Source organism: Periophthalmus magnuspinnatus, chromosome 1 (assembly GCF_009829125.3).
Source record: "Periophthalmus magnuspinnatus isolate fPerMag1 chromosome 1, fPerMag1.2.pri, whole genome shotgun sequence".
NCBI classification, from domain to species: domain Eukaryota; kingdom Metazoa; phylum Chordata; class Actinopteri; order Gobiiformes; family Gobiidae; genus Periophthalmus; species Periophthalmus magnuspinnatus.
Genome location: NC_047126.1, coordinates 10,702,550 through 10,725,343, shown reverse-complemented (window position 1 = coordinate 10,725,343; position 22,794 = coordinate 10,702,550). Strand labels below are relative to the sequence as shown.

The following is a 22,794-nucleotide window of genomic DNA, read 5'->3' as shown; positions in this document are numbered from 1 at the left end:
CTCCACTGTTATGTGCTACTTTGAAATAAGGCCCGCTATATCTGTTGTTTAACATAGTAAGTACTATTGTATTCACCACTAAGTACCAAAGTAAATAATGATACTTATGTATGTATCAATGTTATGTTTTTGTTTTGTTTTTTTCCAGAAAATGTGTATTTCAAATGTGATTGTATATTAGAAACATCTAGACATTATTTAAGACTTTCATTTTTAATTAACACATATAAGCAATTCATATGGGGTAATAACATGGTTTTATCAAAAACTATATATCCTGCTGTTAAACCTTTCAATTTGCTATCGTCATCACCCTTGCATGTAACAATAGGTGTCAGTATGAGTACGATCACAAGTACCACAAATTACCCTTATAAGTATCACTCTAACTCTCACTGTAAGTCCCACTATAAGTACCAAGTATCACTATGAATATCGGTCTAACCAGTCCAAGTACCACAGTAACTACTACTGAACCACTGTAAGTGTCTACTAACGTACACCTTAATGGCTGTTAAATGACGGGCCTTATTTTAAAGTGCTTTGGGTAGTGTGTTTACAGAATAAATAAATATGCTCATCAAAAACACCTGATGACATGTGTCGGTTACTCAGTGCATTAGAGTAACTGTTATACTGTATTTGGAAGTAAACATACAATGAATTTTAAGTCATAACTCAAAATATCCTTTTTGCATAACTCTCCTTGTTCAAACCTGAACCTGTGAACAGAGAGAAATGTGCTTATTCCTATCAGGTATAACTGTGTACATGGCATTTCAATAATCTCTTCAGAAATCAGATAATGATGATGAGTTTTATGTGTGCATGTAGACATAGCCATTGAGGCGTGCATATAAACTGTCCTACAATCATCACCAATTAAAAAGTATGCATTAAAAGACAGAAAAGTATTCCTATCAGTACAAAGATCTTAACAATTTAAAGCTGCTCATTATCATTAAATCTGCATTGAATCCTAACTTCAAAATGAACCCACAGACAATCCACTGTAAAAGTTTTATTTGTTCTCTTGTAGAAAAGACACACAAGTAGAAAATAATAGAAAAATGGCCAACACACATGAAGTTAAAATTTGTTACACCTGTTAATCACTAACGCTGTGACAAACTAGATTTCAAACACTTACAGTGATTGAATTTGACTTTAAAGCCTTTTTTAAAAAAACAGATTATTTGAATTTAAACGTGCAGTTAAATTTTCTCTTTGTTTGAACTAGCATAAGCAGTGATTTGGATCATTTGTTATCTTTCCATCCACTCAACAGTTGGATTAAAAACACAAAGGATGCCCTGTGGTCAACAAAAGATGCTGACAGCTTTACAGACTACCTTTATTGAGCCACTGAATTGTAAAAGGCTCTGTTCATATTTAGAACTCCATTTTAAACCCCAAATTGCAGCTATTACACAGATAATGTGAAATTGTGCGATCGTTGAGAGTTTTATAGGAGTAATGAATGCAAAGTACTTCTAACTCTGACTGTGCACTATCTTTATGCCAAAAACCCTAAAAGGAGGAATTGGAAAGAGTCTGGGATGAAATATTATGAAAATAATAAAAGAGTGCTTCAGTCAGCCCGTGGAGTGAGCTCTGTGTCCAAGACAATAAATAAAACTGTACTTCAAGCTGACTAGTCCAGAGTTAAAAGATATCTAACCCCTTTCTGTCAGAGAGGGGGCCACTGTGGGAGAAACTAAAGGCCAATATCAATAAATATGAATATTGTTGAATTTTTAATGCTTTCAAATATTGGATTTGTGTTGCAGTTTTGTATTGCAACACACTGAATACATACTGAATTTTAAAAAATATTCTTAAAAAATGCAGTAGTTAGGCCTGTCACGATCATTACCATATCGACTTCGTTCAGTATACAAAAGATGGAACAATATTTTTTGTGTAGATTTTCTTGGCACTGCTGCATAATTTTTAGGCTATTTTTTTGGCCATATGATAAGATTTGAGCTGTAAAAAGTTGAATTAATAACTTCTAAGACTCATTAGAGAAGTACTAAAGTGTTTCATTCTGCTGTTTATTTATTGCAGCTCATGATTTATTTATTTTTTTTACAATATTGCAGATTTAGGTTTTGTGGTATAAATCTGCTCTTGGGTTGTTGTGTCAGTGCCAGAAATTAGTTTCAATATTATCATTTATTTACTGCAGGAATATATGAAACTTCAAAATATATTATTGTGACAGACCTAGCAGTAGTTCAATGTAAAGCACAGATTTAGTGCAATAGTGTGAAATATTAGTATTAGCAGTAATATTCTATTTTTATGACCTTGGCATGTGAATAGTATCAATACCCTGAATAATAACAGTACATTCTAGTGTGTTATTATCAATACTGAACAACAAATACTGTATTTCACTCTTTTAAATAAATAGTACAGTTTACACCATATATTTGTTACTTTACTTATATTGAACTAAAATACATTCACTTTTCCACAATAGTCAAATTTATTGTTATGCATCAGAAGTATTTCTCTCCAGCCCCCTCCACACAGTCTAAGCTTCACATTTCTGTTGTTTCCTTTCTGTATCGTTGCATAGTTCACAGCTCCTCCCGTTTGCTCCACTTCTCCAGCTCCGATTGCAGCACATCTGAGTTTTGTGCCTCAAAGCTGAGCTCCTCCTGCTCCTGAGTCTTCCTGGACTTGGCCCTGTCCCAGTCTGTTTTGACTGTCTCATTGTCCCACACCACTGACGTCTCTGTGTCACTGATATAGCCCACCTCACCTGTGTAATGAGTTGGATACACCAGAAGGGGCTCTGCAGAGTAAGCGTGCAGGTCCCGAGGCTCAAAGGGCTCCATGTACTCAGATCTGTGGGAGGGAATATCAGGCACGACATTTATACATTATCAGGTTCAGGCATCAAATAATCTCCAACATTATCATAATCTGTTATGGCCTGACTGTGATCCACCTTTGGAACCAACATTCACTTCTTCAGCGTTTGCACTATATTCAGTGTGCATCAGTGTGCTTGATTTTTTAAGTTGTTCAGTGTTTTTCTAGACACTTTCAGGTAGGGCTGTGCAGTAGAATTTTAATCGAGATCATGAGGTCTACAGCCAACCCTGTCAGTTAAAGCCTGTGGTTAGGAGCAGAATTCAAACTGTGGAGGAAGATTTGTGATAAATGGCAATAGTTACCAGTCTGTTTTGTTTATGTTAAAAGCCATTTTTTTACAGCTTTGTTTCTTTAAAAAAAAAAAAAAAAATTAAACTGAATAAACATCATGATCAAGCCATATGGGTAAAATGCTTTTACTGTTATGTCATATAACCCAGCTCTACTTTGAAGACACAAAGTTAACTTGCAGCCTAATCTAATACAGTGTATATTATCATTATTGTTAGTGCTATTGCAACACTTACACTGGGTGTTTGTCGTACATGACGGGGAGAAACTCGTCAACAGGAAGCATTTTGCTCAAAGGTTCGGCCCGGAGGAGCTTCTGGGCCCCCTGCAGGGACAGCATGTATCCCAGAGTCCAATAGGAGTAGTCGGCTTCCACCAGGTTGTATATGTTTGGAACAGCCTTCTCTGGATGGTCAATCTGCATCCGCTTTCTCCCGATGTAACTGATTTAATGACAAAGAAAATAAAAATATTACAATTGTCATATATATATACACACACACACACACACACACATAATATTATATATATATATATATATATATATATATATATATATATATATATATATACACACACACACACACATACACACACACACAAAAATTTAAAGCTGAAGTCTACATTAAACAGCTTATCCATCTCCTCCTTTTATTATAAGCACATTTGCTCTGGTTTGTCCAGTTCAGTCCAGATGTAGTTTGGTCCTGGTTTAGTTCTGGTCTAGTCCAGGTTTAGTTCCAGTTTAGTCTCAGTTTTGATGTGACTTTAATCATAACTATAATTTATATATTGCAAATGTTTCTTTTTTTTGTTTCCTGACATCCATAGTTTCTACATTTTATTGTAGCTATTTCAGTAAATGATAAGATAACATTTGATTTCTTGGCACAGCAATGTAGAAAACCGTCAGGAGGCTGGATGGAGACATGTCAATCACTGTGAATTAATGTTTGTGACGCTTCGCAGCAGCAGAGCTGAGGTTAGGATGAGCAGTTTTACTGGAGTTTACTTTGCCACAGCGCATGTGTGTCAGGAATAACATGTGAAAATACCACAGTCGCCTGAGAAATGCTCAAATACATGATTCCCATGAGTGCTGAAAGCTTGATCAGTGTTGTCTTAGATTCAATGTGTGACAGATGGATGCTTTTCACTGTGGGGGACAATAATCCTCTGTTTACTACAGCTCCACTGAAGCGACAACTCACATGAGATCCCAGTCCAACTTGTGCACTGTCACTTCCTGCAGCAGCGCCTGAAGACGCCGTTTGAAGAAAACCTCGAAACGGAGGTCGTCCTCCAAAACCAGCGAAGTTTGCAAACCTCGCTCCACTATCTGTGAAAACACCTCAAGTAAGCAGCTCTCACAAGTTTGGAGTATTTCCCACTTGTGTTGAAACAGATATTCAGAATAGTATTCACTGAAAGCTGTTACAATATCACTGTTACTGATGGAGCTCACCTCATTCCAGATGTTGAAATGTGAGAGGAAACAACCTAGTTCGCCCTTGGTGAGTGCTCGGCCATGATAAGGGTCTTTGTACCCGGGCAGCATCTTAATCCCCATAGCCTCGATATCAGTGGTGTTTAGGGCTCTCAGGTGAACAGAAGGATCAACAAGACATTAGATATGGACATAAGGAATCACAGGAGCAAACATAGAAATGAGCCATACAAATGCATTCATCCACTGCTCACACATGTACTTGTGGGGACTTGTGTGATAAATAGTAATTTCACTGCTGAAATGCAATATGAATGAGGATTGCATGTGCTGAAGCATTATGGTGCTCCATGCCTTTTCCTTTACAACATGCTCCTTGTTTATAGTATGCAGTTTGACACACTTTTATAGATCTTTAGCATTAAGTGTTATCAGTGATGGAGAGGAGGAGAAACGTACTTCCCATCCACAGCCTCCACAACCTTACAGCTGAGTTCCTGCTCGTAGAGGCTTCTCAGCATTCGCTCGCGGCGGTCCGGTCTCCTCACCAGATTTATCATGAACACCTGGGTGCACACAGCAGCCTCAGACACATGCTCATATTACTGCTTAATGCATCAGTGTGCAGGCTGTACCTCATCAAACCCCATCTTGTTAGGCCGCTTCGGAGGAACTGACAGGAAACTAGAGGGCTCCAACGGAAGATCCCTCACTTAGAAAGAGGAAAGGAATAAGGTTACATATGATAGATAGTAGTGTATATGTTTCATAAAGTGGGTAAATCTATGATATGGGAACAAGTACAATATCAGATATAATAAACTTTGTAATGCAAATGTGCATGTCTTTAGTAGTATTTTTTTTTATCCTAGAAATTCTAGAGTATACATAAAATGCCAGTTTAAAGTGTGTATGACAGGTGCTGATGATTCTCTAGTTTTGACTTAATTAGGTGGGATAATACCTGTTATAAATATAAATTATAATTTTACACCGACCAAGAAGCAATTTGTGAAGAAAAGTTAGAAAAAAAGAAAAAAGTTGAAAATTACAGGAAGTAGAGAGTTGTATTTTAGAGAGTTTTATTCATGATTTTCAACCAGGAAGTAACATTTTAAACCTAAAAAATGTCCAAACTGGGCAAAATCAATGATTAGTTTTCATCTTACCCATGATCTCCAGCTGTGTGTGCAGAAAGCTGTCTGCCTCGTCCTGCAGCGTGGCATGGGCGCGCATGGGCACTGGGAAGTACCCGTATGTCTCCTTGTTACACACGTACATCTGGACATCTAATTCAGAGACAGAAAAGATTGCTCATTTGTGTGAAGAGGAGGAATTCATGAACAGCTCCCACAGCGTGTACCTCACCTGCCATTCGTGCTGAGTAAGCAAACACTATAACGTCATCCATGGCCCAGCTGTACTCTGGATGGGGCGGGTAGAAAGCCAGCTGTCGGGAGGCTTCTTTTCGTAGATCCAGCAGATATGTGGAGTGGACCATGGGCACAGCAAAGCAACCTCTGCGTTCCTGCTTTCGGATTGGCATGTATGCAGGTGTTCTTTTGTAGTAGCCCTAGAAATTACAGAACAAGTATAACAAATGCCCGAGATTTATATGAAGATACACAGGCTTTCAGGAACAGGACAGGAAGCAAGGTAAAAAGGAAGTGAAGAGTGGGGAGAGGCATTCACCAAACTTAAGTATTGGGAGTTGCTCTTGCATTACAGAGCCTGGCATGTGAGTATGAGAGTCTTCAGGCTTTGCTTACTATAATGACCAAAAATTTATCCCTGAAATACCTTTGCATTCAAACATGGTCACACCGTTCTTTGTTCATTGCTTTGTAACATTTCTATTGTCAACTGAATCCAGCCCACACCACCACAGTTATTCTTCTTAAGGGTTCATTTTCATCCTTTGTTACCTAGATACTTCAGATAGTCTATTTTTTCCACCTTAACTACCATTTACTGTTGCTATGAATAAGATTGTTGCATATAATGACACTTTCTCAATGGAAAAGACATAACAACAGACATATAAATATAGTGAATGTATGTAATGCGTACTTTTCACTGTTGAATTGTAATTTTTGCAACGCTTTCAATGAGTATTGGATGATATGAGTTAGAATTTTACATGTTATGATTATAATTCAAATGAAATTACTAAAACAAAAATACCAATCATCTATCTTTTTCAAAGTCAATTCAAGTACTGATAATGAACACCTACATTTTGTATCTAGACTAACTGATCTAGTCTTTTCATATAGATTGTACAATACCTGAGTAGTCATGCCGCACCAGAAGTTGGAGTAGGCCGCTCTGGACTCCAACATTGGTGCTACAATGGTTTTGTTCTCTCTCATCAGTTTCCACAGCACATCCTGATTGGTGAGCAGGTTGTCACAGTCAACCACCTGCAGACAAAATGAAGGGCATACATCACTGACAAAGATTTTACCCAAACAAGCACAAGAAAACACACTCCGAGCCTGCGCCAACGCTAACGATGAATAACGATAATGATGAGTGCCTCTGACGTTGGTTTATTTGAGCGTTTAAATGTATACATCACTCAGTGGAGAGAGCCCTTTTGTTTGCAGTGCATTATGACTTGTTTGAGGGTAGTTTCGAAAGTCATTTGCTGCCACAGTTATACTTTTGGTAATATTTCAGTTTAGGGACAACATATTAATGGATAATTAGTAGTAATAGGAAAACTATGTAGTTAATTAGATTTTTGTTTGTGTTTGTAAAGTGGGCGCCTTTCCTCTTCAGTGCACATAGCAGTCTGTTCACGGTCTAATCTTTGATGCCTCGTCAGCCTGAAGAAAAGCGCCGGGTGCTGTGGTTCATGTTTATAAAATACTTGTTAATATTTTATTCTGTATGACTGTATTTGACAACCATTTAGCCATTTATCACTTTTTCCCATTAAAACGCTTAACATCAAGGAACTACTCACCCAGGCACAAATTCATACACCAGTGTACGCAGACACTGGGGGCAAGATGAGTGAAGTGTCTTGCCCAAAGACACAACAACAGCATTCATCTATGGGAGTTAGAATCCCACCGCCAACCAATTACGTGTATGTCGAGAGCCGGATTCGAACTGCCAACCTTTGGATTAGTGAACAAACCAACTCTGAGCTAACCAACTTTACCAGCTGAACTACTATGGTCCCAGTTTTATAGCATATAAACACTACCTCTCAATAAGCACAAACTAGCATACCAATTACCACTGAGCTAGCAATTAATAAGTGGTCCCTCAGCGAAAGTGAAACCATACTTTTAAATTTTGAATAAGCCATACCTGCCAAGAACAATACATCTGCTTCACTCTAATGCCTAATTTGCAGTGTAGGTTTGGCTGGTATAACATTTTTAAATGAGATTGCAATTATCTCGAATCAGTCTCTCAACTCATCAGAAAGCAGCTCGTTTCACCATAAAAGGCATCTGCTGCTTATTTCTGGGTGTGAATGAAAACACAGTCCAGATCATCATTTTATAAAGAGCAGCCTCGGCAGTTTTCAAAGTCACTCAAGTTGCCTTTGTTTATCATTGCGAGATTCTACCTTCCTACTCTGTGAAGGTTTGTCTGCTGCTGTACGATTATCCCTTTTAAATATTTGTGCAGACGGCATTGGAACAAGTGTTTGTATTAATTAGTTGATGCGCAGCTTAGATCTATATTTCTCTCCAAATACACCGCACTGAATGACACCCAACCAATTGCATGTATTATAGTTGATATTAAGCTGATTGGAAACATGGGGGTGGTTTGAGTCACACCACAAACGTTGAATCAACAGCTGAATTGGTACATTAAAATGCAGGTAACCATGGCAACAACTGGGTTCCATGTATCGCTCAACTCCACAGCGAAATTAAAGTCTATAGCTCTTGAGCCCGCTGCATTACAGTGACTGTGCTTTACTAGGTCATGATATGATGCACTTGTATGTGTGTCTATAATTCAGTCAGCTGTCCTGCTGGGTTTGTCCTCCAGACTACACGAGGACTAAACCTGAATGAAATCTACGCCAAACCAGGACAAGTGTGAGCGTAGTCATAGAGGGACATATCTGAAAGGTTTTACTGTATAAAAATGATTGCTTTGCTGAAGGAATAAGTCAAAATATCCATTATAGAGTAGATATTGCTGGATTTGGTTATGTAATTGGTCCCAAGTCACAATTCTTCCTGTCACAATTCTCAATATTTATCTGTGTGTGGATACATTAATTTTATGTAGGGTTGTCCAGTTACTTGCATATTTCTTTCTTTTTTTTTACTGAGAGGTCTCCTGTGGCCTGAAGAGTTCACATTTTCAAAGAATAAATTTTACTTTTTTGTTTGAAAGCTTTTTTTATTTGTATTAATAAGAAAATAAAAAGAAAATTGATTCATGCGGGGAACCAAATTGTGATTAATCTTTTGTCATATACATTAGGCCTAATTTTATGTATACATTTAAGTTTTCAAAACCTAAAAAAACGTGCCTAAGCCTGTATAGAATCTAATACATTTTTGTTTTATTTTACTTATACTGTACCACACAGACACAACAGTGAAAACATCCCACATGTGTTTTTGTAGAGGACATACCAGGAGGTAATCGGCCCAGATCTCACGGGCCGTGTCCAGAGCGGCCTGTCGGAGCTTCATAACATGCTCATAACGTAGATTATTCCAGTGCTTTGGCCCCGACTCATCTTCAAAAGAGCTACAATACAAACACATAGAGACAACTCACCATGGATCACACACTTCTCACACCAGTTAGATACATCTGCTAAGAGTCATCAAACATGAAAGACAAAAAGTCTAAAGTTTAAATGAGGGATGTCAAGACTACTAGGTTCATCTAAAATCGTCATTATTCAGGTTAAAATATAACTATAAACCAAATATAATAAATGTGACCACATACACATTCTGGAGGAGTGGTGATTTATTAGAATGAAAAAAAATATTAAGGATTTAACTTGTTGTTTTGTTATGTGTAATCGTGAATAATAGTTATATTCTGATGTTTTTTCTATAATTGTAACACTAAAATTTGATATTTTTGATGTCCCTGGTCTAAATGAGATCTAAACCAAGACATAACCAGGTCAAACACCAGGTCTAACCCAAAGTCTATGCAAGATCCAAACCAGGACCATTTCTGCATTCTAAATCTGGGCTGGGACTGCAAAACTGGTCAGAATAAGACATTGGTTATAAAAAAAAACAACCCAGGGTGGTACTGGAGTGTTGCACTGGATCAAAACTTACAAAACCAGGTGCTCATCAGACCAGTGGGCTTGGATTCTTGTAGAGGTGAAAGAAGGACGGCAGAAGCTCTCTGATTGGCAGTGATCACGCCAACGCGCTTCAGCTACTTGGTTGACATTGGTTATGTTTCCATAACCACCAAAATCTGATTATTGTCTGATTATATCATTTGGAATACTGATTATTGAAATGTCATGTAAACAGTTGCATCTGATGTGAGTAATCTGATTTCTTTCTAACTGTTCACACCTGTGCAGCTCTTGACAAGGGAGATTATGCAAAAAAGGGCAAACTAATGGAGCAAAGGCAAAAATAAGAACATTTTTAAAAGTTGAAAGTTATTTTGAAATTCATTGTTCTTGGTCTCCAAAATACAACAGCTACTCAACACGAACTCTAAAATCTGATGAACTGACATATGTTTTTAATGATCATATTTCTTTTATGTAAAATACTGCAAACAATTATTTTAGTGGAATAGTCAGTCATAATTTTTTTTCAATTAGTCGTCTAGTCAAATGAAGATTTCCAGAAGACGTTTCTAACCAAATGTAGGTTGAAATATGACTGAAAACTTCTAACTAGAGAATACTTATGAATGAAGTATATTACTGATAAAAATCTGAAATAATTTCTGTTTGACATTTTGATTTAGTAACGCCACTGTCTTGGTAGTAAAACATCTTGGCATGTGTTTTAGATCTGTATAATCCACATAACGATTACGAATATGATTATTTTTATAGTCAATTAGTCATTATTAGTAATTAAACATGCAGCCTTAATAATCTTACACCAAAAATCAGATTTCATTATTCGGTTACGTGATTATTCTAGTTCTCTATTTTTAATGGCGACCAGCAGTAATCCCTGAACCACAGATTGGGAAACCGTAGTTATTTGCACACCATGTTCTTGCAGTACAAACATTACAGTACAAACCTGGGCCCCTCGTTAGGCCTCCACTCCACATAATGGTAGTCACTCTGCACCTTTATGAGCCAGTCTCTCAGGAGCGCTGTAGTGTTGTCTATGTTGTGATCTGTCGCCACCCTGTCAGCAGAAACATCACATGAGCCACAGTCTGCGTTCACCTCTATTAGAGATACTACGCACTACCAGTGTATAGTCTATGCACTAATTGTTTTTTAAAGATGGGGTATTAGGCAATTCCCTCATCAAAAACATGCCCAAAGACGTTTTATATGTCATCCATGCATGTTTGAGTAATTTATCGATCTCTCCTGGGCCCTATTCAAACCCTCCTTATGGTTAACTGTAAGATTTGAACCTGCCACACAAACCCTACGTCACCCATGCTCCCACATGACAATTCTCCACAAATATACAAAAACATAATACAAAACAATACGCTACAGCTTTACAAAGCTGATGTGATGTGCAGTAGTTTCATTAGCAGGATGAACGCTGATTGTGCCGTGCTAGCGCTCTGAAGGGGGAGTGACGTTTGACTCAGAGTGTCAAAAACAAACATGAAACTTATAAAACATGTTAACACACTGTTTTTGGCAAATTTAGTATTTTCAAAACAATAAAAGGTAACATGGTGCTCTACATATGTTATGTGTTAGCAATTAATATCCCATAGAAATAAAATACCTCTTTTAACAAATGTACTATAAACACAACAGAACCAGTGTCTTAATCTGCTTATAATATAGAGAACTATACAAGTTTTTTTCATTCTCAGTGGACCATGCCTCATGTGAAAACTCAGAACCGCCAGATTTCTTCACTGACCTGCAGAGGCTGCACTAGCAAATAGCCAACATTATAGTATGCTGTAAGTTTGGTGAACAGCAGTTGGTAAAATATACTATTACATTTTGTTATACCCCTAATTTATTATTTTTGACTCTCTGAATATTTATCTAATATTTACGTAAATAAAAATGTTTGTCTTACTGTCAAATATAAACCAAGGATAAACAAATGGTGAGCTATAAATGTCACATAGCTATGGAGTGATGAAATAATCTGATCCCTAGTACATATCTCTGGACTGTACACGAATAATCCAAATGTACATAACAGAAAAGGTCTCAACAGAATGACCCCAGCTGCTTGTTTCCAGTGAACCATAGAAAACTACTGACAAAGGCCAAAACACTTCTGCTTTCTGCAGCTTCTCTATGTATTTTAGCCAAGTAATGAACATAATTTGACATATTTTGAAATAATGTGCTGAATACACAAACACACACACAAACACACACACACATACACACAAGTATTTATTGAACCTCGAAACATAATAATAAGAAGAAACCGATCAGGAACAATGCCCCTCGCCAGTTACTTCGTTAGTGTATTGGGACAATTATGCTTCATAACAAACAGGGCCTAAGTGTAGAGTGGAGTACAGCCTGATCTAGTGTCATATGAGGAGGGTCTTGTTACTCCAGAGCAGATGCTGCCAGAGGGGCTGACATGTGGAGGTGTGGCATCTGCCTGTGTCTGTGTTATCATAACAAATCAGAGTGTCAGTGTGGGGCCGGCAGGGAGCTGGACACGAGCCAAAGAATGTGTCAAAAAGAAAGAAGATTCACTCCCGTCCAGGGCCGAGTGCTCCGAGTGACAGAGGACGTGCTGCTGTGTAGTTTTATCATGTGTGTGTTTGTAGTTCTGCACAGCTGTGCTATGTTAGTGCCTATGTGTGACTGGCTCCTACATCAATCTTGCTCCTTCAAAAGAGTCTACTGCAAGCTCTGAATGGCTGCATCAAAAAGTAAAAATATTTCCCCAAAAAGAGTAAATATTTGACATTGTTTGCCAACCCGTGAGAGTACTATCCCTAGAGCCACTGTGAAAGCAGGGGAAATGTGTACCAAAAGTGAGATTTATGGTTTGATAGAAAGCAGTGCTGCATGTCTTTACACAGCGCACACACCATTAGGCAGGTGTGTGTGTGTGTGTGTGTGTGCGTGTGTGTGTGTGTGTCGGTGTGTGTGTGTGGGGGGGGGGGGGGGGGGCACATTCACACACTTGTGAATGTGCCTGTGAGCCTGAGCCTGCCAAGTCCTCCATCTTCACCTGTCACGCTGCTAACTGCAGGTATCGACAGGTGGCCAGAGTCGCCAAGTCTATATTGTTCCTCGATGCATTTCAAAAACCCTTTGTATCTCCCACCGAAAGGAAATAGATACAGTGTGCTGAAGATGAAAGCAGCTATGCAGTAAAATCAGCCACAGCTGCCATATGGGCACAGTTAGACTCACATACTTGCAGTTGGCAGATTGAATATAGACGAGTAAAAATTATTTTCATTGAATATGGATGAGATAAACGCAAGCTTAATCCAATATGTTGAAGATTTTAGGTAGACAAATCACTGCTTAAATAACTTGTTTTTTTAATGGCTCCAGGTGTTTTAATCATTATTCAAGATGGCAGAAACTGATGACAAGATTGGGTTTAATTTGAAACCCACATTCTTTGGCCCAAACGCAGACTCTCAAACAGACGAAGAAGTGATCAGGGACAGGAATCAAATGGAAAAGCTGGGGGCTGGGTGACTGTGAGAACCCCAGCCCGGGGGGAAGTAGACAGTCCCGCAGAGGTGTTTAATAGAGAGATTCACAACTGCACTCTGTTACGCCTGCGCTGCCAGCCTCCGCAACCCTATTTCTACATCTGAAGGAGTCCACTGTTGACTAGGAAATATGTTATAAAAGCATGGTCGTTTGTTCCAGTGCAGCCAATAAAAATAGGAAGATGTGGAGAGAGGGGAAAGAGGGAGGGGGAAGGGGGAAAGCAGGAGGAGGGGGTGGCACAGGGACAGATGTGTGAGTCAAAGAAGCCATTCAATGAGCTTTGCCAGAATCTAGTCAAACCCGTGTTAGGATACATAACCACTGATGTTTTTATCTGCTAAATTCAATAAAAGCATGGATGACAGTCAGACAGTTCAAACAAAAGAGGGAGGCGTTTGTTTTTCTCTGTTGTTTACGATCATTATTACACAGCGCCCCCACGTGGCCAAAGCTACAAAGCGCACGCGCAAAACTCATCTGAGGACGAGCCTGACGTGTCCGCTTCTCCTCACTATATTGAGTCACTTCCTCTGTAGTTAGTTACAGTAAGAGTCTCTAACAGCTTTTAGATTTGAAAATACAAACAAAAGGGACCCACCAGAGAGCGATACGATCCTTGGGGTAGTTCAGCCGCTCGATGGTGCCCAGGAATAGCGGCAGAGAGTGCGCCGAGTTGCGGCAGACCAACGCGATGACAACCCGAGGAGCGAGGAGCGGAGACTCAGGGCTCCACCGCTCCTCGGGGAAATACCCCCTGCTCAGGCCGGACAGGAGGACACACAGCAGGGCAGGCAGCAGAGAGGTCACCCGGGGCATGGCAGGGGGGAAACTAGTAGAGGACGCGCAGGACAGACAAGGCGCGCAGGATGGACGCGCTCATGCAAAGGCACCGCTGTTGTTTATGCCGACAGTGGTTACATGGCGGAGGAGTTGGCTGAATTAAAGGGCGGGACGTGGACATAGTTTCACGGAGCTTGTCTCTCTTTCGCTGCCTCTTTCATTGGTGCAGAAGTACAGGGTAACACGTTTACATAAAGCATATTTCAAGTATTAAAGGTCTGCGTCCATGTGCAGAGTTTCATAAACGAGCCAGTCACATTATTATAGGTCCCCACTCTACTGTGCGCCTTCCCCTTTAAGAGTCCTCCTGCTGTAATCCATGAGAAGCAGATGCAGAGGCCAGAAAGGGCGTGTGCAGGCATCCGTCTACTGTCTGCTCTGGCAGCACTTCTGGTGGAAATTACCCACTTTTAGCAAAATAACTCGATGCACTGCAGACGTTAGTTCACTGAGTCACTAACTCACTAAGGAGTCAAGGAGGATTTTGTGTCTAAGTTTGTAATTCTTGGCAACTCTTTATTTTTATGATGCAAAAAAAAAAAAAAAAAAAAAAGCTCATGAGAAACAGTAATGTGTCCTAATGATTTCCTGGGTGACAATAAAATGAGAGTGAATAATAAACGCAGTGTGGAGGTAATAGGCCGGTAATTTAGTGAAGATAGTTATTACCTCCTTCATGACTCATTAGAGATGGTGTATTCTTCTGCACCACACTGGGAGCATGTGTCTCACTATTTTACATTCATTCATGTGCCCTGGGTGTTATACCAGTGATGGGATCTGAATCTTTTGGAGCAGTTCGTTTCAAAGAGCCATTGAACAGACTGGCTCTCTTACTATTTATTTATATGATAGAAGCCAATGTGAGACCTTGATAAAATATTGACAAACTAATCACAGAGAAATAACCATGTCTCAGATCTGTTTAAAATGCTTCAAACAGAGAGTTGGAGAGTGTTTACCCTTTGAAATGATCACAAATATAAATAAAGCGTTGTACTACATTAATAGCTTTAAACATAATGAAATAATGAAAATGAATAATAAGAATAAAAATGATGGTTGGTTCAACATTAATCGGGACAAAAATGCATAAAAATTTGATTAAAAAAAAGATTTGGCTCTTTTTAAGACTAAGATCCACGTTAACAGACAGTTCAAAAGAGCTGACTTGTTCACAAATGTCACTACACAAAAATACAGCAGATGGAGGGGATGGTAATATCATCCATGTAGCAACTTCAGCAGGGGGTAATGCATTTATATTGTTCACAGTGAAAACCATGGGGGGCCCACAATGACAATACAAAACTGAATAGTGATTTGACCCTGTGATCTGGAGAAATCGAAGTTATAGTTCTCTGCTTTTCTGTTAAAATGCAACACATTCTGTCTGCTTCACCCTCTCTGAGTAAGTGACAGCAAGAGTTAATTAACCAATCGCAGTGTTGTGCAGTGATCAAACTGAAGTTATGACTTTGGCTCTAAAAGAATCTTGATATGGCTTTCGTGTAATTTTTCCACCATGATGAGACCTTTAATACAGCCTTGAAATAAACAATTAAACCCATTTTTCATTAAAAGGCTTTTGATTTATTTTGCCAGAGACAGACAAAGCCGTGTGGTAGGAGATGAGATCCCACAGTGTGTAAAATATATCTAATTCTGGTTCACATGTGTCCTTCTTGTTCATCAAAAATATCACGACTCGAAAACACAGTGAGAGTGCATGATGGGTTGATAATTTGAGCAGATAGAAGTGATAGGGCTGAAGGCTTCCAGCAGCGCGTGTGACAGTCAAAGGTCCAAATGGGCAAAATCTATGGAGTGTAACAGCAGAAAATAACAAGGCAGAAATAATGGAGGCTATGGCACAAGGTGGTGAGCAGTGGACAGTGAGGAGTTTGTGTGAGACAGGAATGGATCTAAATGAGCTCCACACAAAGGAAATCAGCAGGAAGCACTGGACTAGCTGTGTCATACATACAAACAACAAATACAATCTGAAGACATGGAGCTGAGCAGATTTCAACCCAAAGCAAAATGATTTGAGTGTGATTTTTGCCCTGTTTGCAGTTAATGTCTACGAGAGGCTTAGAGTCATAATCTACAGTGATATGAAGTATTTTTACACCTTGCTTTGATCCAGGCGTGTCTCCTCTTGTATAGTCTTGGCACATGTCAGGAAATACTTCACTGACACAAAAAATTAACTGTTGCATTGACTGAATAAAGAGGATCAGAGAATTCCAGTAGTCCAGGGCGAGGGAGATAGATGAGAGAAGATTTAATTACTAATTTTGATATTGAGGAAAAAGCTTGATTCAGTACTGGTTTGGATACCATAATAATGATTAAAATCACTCCTTTTTATGATAGTGTAATTTTCAACACAAAATAAGATCCATTTATTTATTATCACCGTGTTCAGTTCTGATGAAGACAACATTTGATACGTTTGACATCCAAGTTCAAGTATCCACTTTAGATGCTACAGTGTCAGTACCAATTAGGACTCTAACCCAAAGAATTTAGCAAATAATCTATTAAAAATTCAAAATATTAAAAAAATATATCTGTTAATTATCTGGAAAAAGTGACATATCATATATTTTATTGCTATTTAGGGTCATTTGCATATTTCATAATGATAACATCCATCCATTCATTTTCTTCTGCTTATCTGGGGCCAGTTTGCAGGGGCAGCAGTCTAAGCAGGGCCTCCCAGACTTCCCTCACCACAGACACTTCCTCCAGCCCCTCCAGTGGGACCCCAAGGCGTCCCAGGCCAGCCGAAAGACATAATAACATTCCTATGCAAATAAGAGAAATACTGTAGGGAGGGCCTGTTACGTTTGATCTGTGTTGTCTTTACTAAACCTCACTTAAAAAATACTTTACTGCAAATCCCATCAGCTTTATTCACTGTGGCCTCAGTAGAAGGAGTGAGTGCATATTTTCTTTAGACCACACAAAGCCATTATTTAGGTTTGCTGCAGCTGACAGATGCATTGTGTTAACTGACAGTAACCCAAGACCAATGTGCCAGCTGCTGTTGTAAAAGTAGTTTAAGAGAAATCCTAAAGTCCCTCAAGTCTTAGCTCGTACTTCATCCTCTCAACTCACTGGACCAGGGCCATAATACTCCCATGTACTCTCAGGTTGAGTTACAACAATGAACCCAGTGCCAAATGTACTTTTTACTGTGTTGTTGCTGCAGTGCCAAGTCTCTATGCAACACTATCCTTACTTTATTTAAATTGTGCAAATAGTTGGTCGAATAAATTGTTGGTTTCAGATAACTTGAGTATAATTAGATTAGAATAGATTAGATTACAAATTATTATAGTTGTACTTTCTGAGGGAATTTCAAAAACCTACAAAAAGAACTCTGTAGGCTTTTCTGATGGGTGTTTGCCACTTGCTCGTCTCCATGGGTGTTATTGCTTGGACTGGAGGGTTCGATACTGTTTGTACATGTATCTTTATATATTACAGTGAGCAAGGTTGCCTCTCCACAGATCTGACCTTTAGCTTGGCCTGGCTTCACCTGCTTATCTCAATGGTGATAGTAAATGTTCGCATTTTTATATATCACTTTTCAAACTTCAAGGCACTCAAAGCGCTTTGCATCAAGGAACCACTCACCTTTTCACACACACATTCAGGGGGGTTAAGTGTCTTGCCCAAGGAGAGTGTATTTATCTGTGGGAGCTGGAATCGCACCGCCAACCTGTGAGTCTACGGATCTGACCGCTCAACCAATGATGTTTATGACGAGAGCAGGATTTGAACCGCCAGCCTTTGGACCAGTTCTCTACCAATTGAGGTACTGTTGCCGTGATGGATAAGTTGCCACTGTGGAACATTCCAGACAAAGCAAAAACATTTCCATGGAGACAATCAAAAAAGCTACATAGTGCAACTTTAAATTATACAATTGAAATGACATTTACCTAGCTTCAACCTGTTAATATAATGGTTTATTGTAATGTACTGGTGCGTTCACTATACTATAAATGTCATCCGAACAAACGCACCCACATTTAATGACACAGATATTCATTTTCACGTTTGCAGATATTTACAGCTGTACATTAGACCTATATAGCTCTCATGACCTGGTAGCTAAAGGTTTTCTATTTGTGTTCAGGATCTGACAAGTTAAAAGCAATTGAAACCGAATACTTCATACATGTCCGACATACTGTACATGTTGTGCTACTTGAACTGCTTTACAAACCAAAATACCTCTGTCAAACTCTCTATTACAAGTAGTTCATTTGTGTTTTATTAAAATACTAAACTCCCACTTTTCTTTAAGAGGAAGGAGCTGATAGGTGACAAGTGAAGGCATGGGGGTGAATTTACCTCGGGGACACAAAATTGTCATAAATGCCAGCTCTGTCAGTACGTGATGTATGGCTTTTTCTGGCAGGCAATTGGAAATGGAGACTGTAAGCAGATCTCTCAGACTGCAGTGCTTCAAGTGATGGTTACTGCGCATATACCACAGCCATGTACACACACTGACCCCTCTTTATGTCTGTGTATTACAAACTTTCAGATGGAACAGATCTTGGGCAGTGGATGGACCATGGCTTGTGCTTCTCCTGCCCCTGGTGACTTCTCTGAACTTTGCGGGGAACATCATGCACCCCTCTGTGTGTTCTGTTTGGACGATCTGCTGCCTTTGTGTCCGCAGTGTGCAGATGAGGACCATTCACAACACAGGGTCTACCTCCTCTCTGAAGCTGCAGCTGACTGTAAGGTATAAGTCTGCACATACACTGGGCCATGGGACTGAATGGAATATGAAATAAGTTTGGTTAGATGTTTTGGATGTTTGACCACACTTACACCTTGGCTTATAGAGTTTGGTATGTAATATGCAATAGTAAGGAAGATCTATGTGGGGTAATTTTGATCAGCTTTTTCCTAGTGAGCATCAAAACACAAACATTTACATACATTTTTGATTCGGTTCTAATTGTAGGCCAACATTATAATTATTATTATTGGTGCTTTGGGTTCAGATTTCCAGGAGACGTAACTTTCAAACCAGAGCACATCCTTCTTTTGTCTATTTCTGACCAGAACTTTCTTTAAGTATGTTGCCAACAAACTTTGTCAAACTTAATGAGCTTTCCTAACACTGACCTCGATATATACTGAGAATTGCTTATATTCGTGCAGCCTTGTATGTAAATGGAACGCTTTATTTCCCTTATAGAGTTTTTATACTTTTACTGAAATCTCAAGACATTTTTAAAAGACTTGATGCACTTAGGGAAGTCCTTGACAGGTCTGAATCCTGTCGGCTCCCTCCCACCACTGTCTGTGGCTGACACGATCTGCATAACTCCAGAGAGATAGGAGCTCGGGGCACCCTGAGCTGTTTAGTTATGCACAAACCCCACTGTTTTTGCTGAAAGTAGCATCCCGTGGACACAATCTCAAACCAAACAGCAGCACTGAGAAGCCAAATTACTGCCAGCCTCTTCCCACACTGTGTCCTGATGAGTGTGTATAAGCTACTCTTTATCAGCATGTGGCGTGTGACCAGTGAGAAGTTTAAACAAGAAAGTACTCCATATTTATACAAATTTAACATTTCAAACAGATGACACCGTGTGCTAATCCCATGGGTTTAATTGTCAGTCAGTTTGAAACCAGAATTAGTGTTACTAGGGTTGCTCTCTTTAAGGCAAGAGCACATAGCCTCGTACTTCATGTTAAGGATACAATACAGAACTGTATATAGTTTATTATTCTGCAAAAATAGAGGAAAACTAGCTCTCTTGCTGTGAAGGGGCTTGTCTCTCCACATATCAGACTTGTAACTTTTCTGGTGAAGGTTGTCTCCATGGAGATGTTCACGATTGCCTGGTACATTTTATTAAATGTAATAAATCTCTGCTTTACCATAATTATTTTTAGTTTGTTTCAAAGTATGAGTTGCACACCAAGAGATTACTGGACATGTGCCTTTGTGGTTATTCTCCAGTGTATTGCGCGGTGATAATACTCATATTGACACTATTATATCTGTCCACTAGGGGGAGCTGAGTTCTTCACTAAAGAAACTGAAGGAAAAGATGACTGTCATTGACAAAGAGACTCAACATTATCAGCAAGTTTCCAAACACAACCAGGTGAGGTTACATTAGCATTTACATACAAAATACAAATATATAATTGTCATGTTTTTATTGACAGGGTGTAGCAGAACTCGCAGAGGGGCAAATAAAGAAAGAGTTTGAACAGCTCCACCAAATGTTACAGAAGGAGGAAGAAGAAAGATTGCTTTTATTGAAACAGGACAAAGATAAAAAGCTACATGAATTACAAGAGCAAACCAAACTCATGGATGAAATGGTCGTGTCCCTGGAGGAGAGGATTCGACTGACAGAAGCTGAACTAGATGCAGGTGGAGATGGGACCCAGTTTTTAAAGGTGACTGTTAAATCAAGTCTTAAGGGGGCACGCTGTAACTTTTCTAGTGGGGGGTCTATCACTCATCTCCATGGAAATGTTATTGCTTTACCTGAAATGTTACGCAGTATGGCACATTTTTATTGCTAAAAATACATAGAAAAATGGCTATTACTGTGAAGAGAGGTACATACGGTGAAACTTTACAGGCAAAGTAATAACATCTCCATGGAGATAAGCAGGTGATGGATCCTCCATCAGAAAAGTTACATAGTGCACCTTTATGAGCAATCATGTTTTAATATACACCATTTGTCTTCTTAGGACTATCAAGTACCCAACAAAAGGTACTGTGTGTATGTTTCTTTATTATTTATTTTATATATTTATTTTTGTAAAGAACACAAGTGTGGACACATGGTCCATAACTAAGATAATGTTTAATATCTCACTTAATTTGATTAAGTGTACACTTCTGGAAAAGCCAAATATATTAGCAGTTTAGATTAGCGTAAAAAAATTGTATGTATTAGTATTTATGATGTGAAATATCTGAGTATATTTACAATTAATACAAACCAAATACATTATAGAGTATAAATACTCCTCAATAAGTCATGGATTTTTATTATTATTTGTTTTTAATTCAAGACATTGTGCTGATTTGAAAAAGCCAAAGAGGACTTTTCTCATGAATGTGGCAAAACATCTGGGCAATCTTAAGTTCTCAGTTTGGGACAAGATGAAAAACAGCGCCCTCTACAGTAAGTCTAAAATTGCAACACCACCCTCCTGCAGTACTGTCCAGTCTATTTGACCAGAATTATTTTGTAGGTCCGGTGACTCTAGATGCCAGGACAGCGGGACAGGGCCTGACAGTACCCTTTCCTCTGAACACTGCCCACTGTTCTCCTGCTGCTGTGGGACAAGAGGCTCTGTGTGTACCCGACCATCCAGAGCGATTTCAGCCCTACTCCTCTGTTCTGGCCCGAGAAGGCTTCAGCTCAGGGGTGCACTGCTGGGACATTGAGGTATACATTTTTTCTGTGTTTTAGTTAACATAAACCATGTACTTTTACCCCGTACTTAACACTCTAACAACTTTAGAATTATTTTTTGTGGAAAATATATATACTTTTTTCATTTGGGACCCTCACCCTCAGTGTCTGCGTGGTGTATGAACTTGTGTGTGAATGGGTGAGTGGTTCCTTGATGTAGTGGCTTTAGTGCCTAGAAGGTGGAAAGCGCTGTATAAAAATATGACCATTTACTATTTATTATTGCTTTTAAGTATGTTTATATACTCTTTTTTACTGATCCATTCCAGTACATTTCAGAAAGTTAATGCTCTTATCTTACAAATGTCTTGAAGTTATGAAAGTTTCTACATGCTTTTCACTGCTAATCTCTAGTTTAAAAGGTATGTTTACACAGTACATCAATATTCAGACTAAACTGGGATAAATCAAGAACAAAACCTGGACTAGAACAGTATCCGAATAAGACTGAACTAAACTCAAACCAGGACATATAGTGAACATGCCACAAGTCACATTGCTTCTCGATTTGTACAGGTTGGGGACTGTGATAACTGGACAGTGGGCGTCGCATCCCAGTCCATCCCGAGACGAGTCCCGTTTGAGGCGTGTCCCGAATGCGGTCTGTTGTCCATCAGTTTACGGGACGGACAATATCTAGCCCTCACCACACCCGCTCAGACCCTGCCTTATAACGCCTCACATCCACTCAAGAGGATCCATGTGAGACTCAACTTTGACAGTGGTGTCCTGGAGTTTCAAAATGCAGAAATAGATACAAACATTTTTACATTCAAGCATAACTTCACTGAGACCGTTTACCCATATTTTGAGACTATATCTAACACTGGAAGTCTCTCTATTGTGCCAAATGAAGCCAGTGTCAGTGTCGCTTTGGAAGGGGATATTGTAGACGATTTGATCACTGAAAACCAAGAAATAGATAGTTCTAAGACAGATACTAAGAACCAAGAAAAGAAAAAGAAAACAAAGAAACGTATTGTTAA

General features: G+C 39.1%; 1 protein-coding gene across 1 annotated transcript; it reads right to left on the bottom strand.

The window, feature by feature from the left end:
• Nucleotides 1-1,007: 1,007 nt before the first annotated feature.
• LOC117376488 (procollagen galactosyltransferase 1-like) lies at nucleotides 1,008-14,387 on the bottom strand. Its single transcript, XM_033972987.2, has 12 exons — nucleotides 14,074-14,387; nucleotides 10,864-10,974; nucleotides 9,250-9,367; nucleotides 6,916-7,050; nucleotides 5,996-6,200; nucleotides 5,797-5,916; nucleotides 5,263-5,339; nucleotides 5,087-5,193; nucleotides 4,646-4,778; nucleotides 4,392-4,519; nucleotides 3,417-3,623; nucleotides 1,008-2,859 (listed from the first exon to the last, which is right to left on the bottom strand). The coding sequence occupies exons 1-12, from the start codon at nucleotides 14,289-14,291 to the stop codon at nucleotides 2,589-2,591; spliced, it is 1,830 nt and encodes a 609-aa protein (XP_033828878.1). The 5' UTR covers nucleotides 14,292-14,387; the 3' UTR covers nucleotides 1,008-2,588.
• Between the last annotated feature and the right edge of the window lie 8,407 nt (nucleotides 14,388-22,794).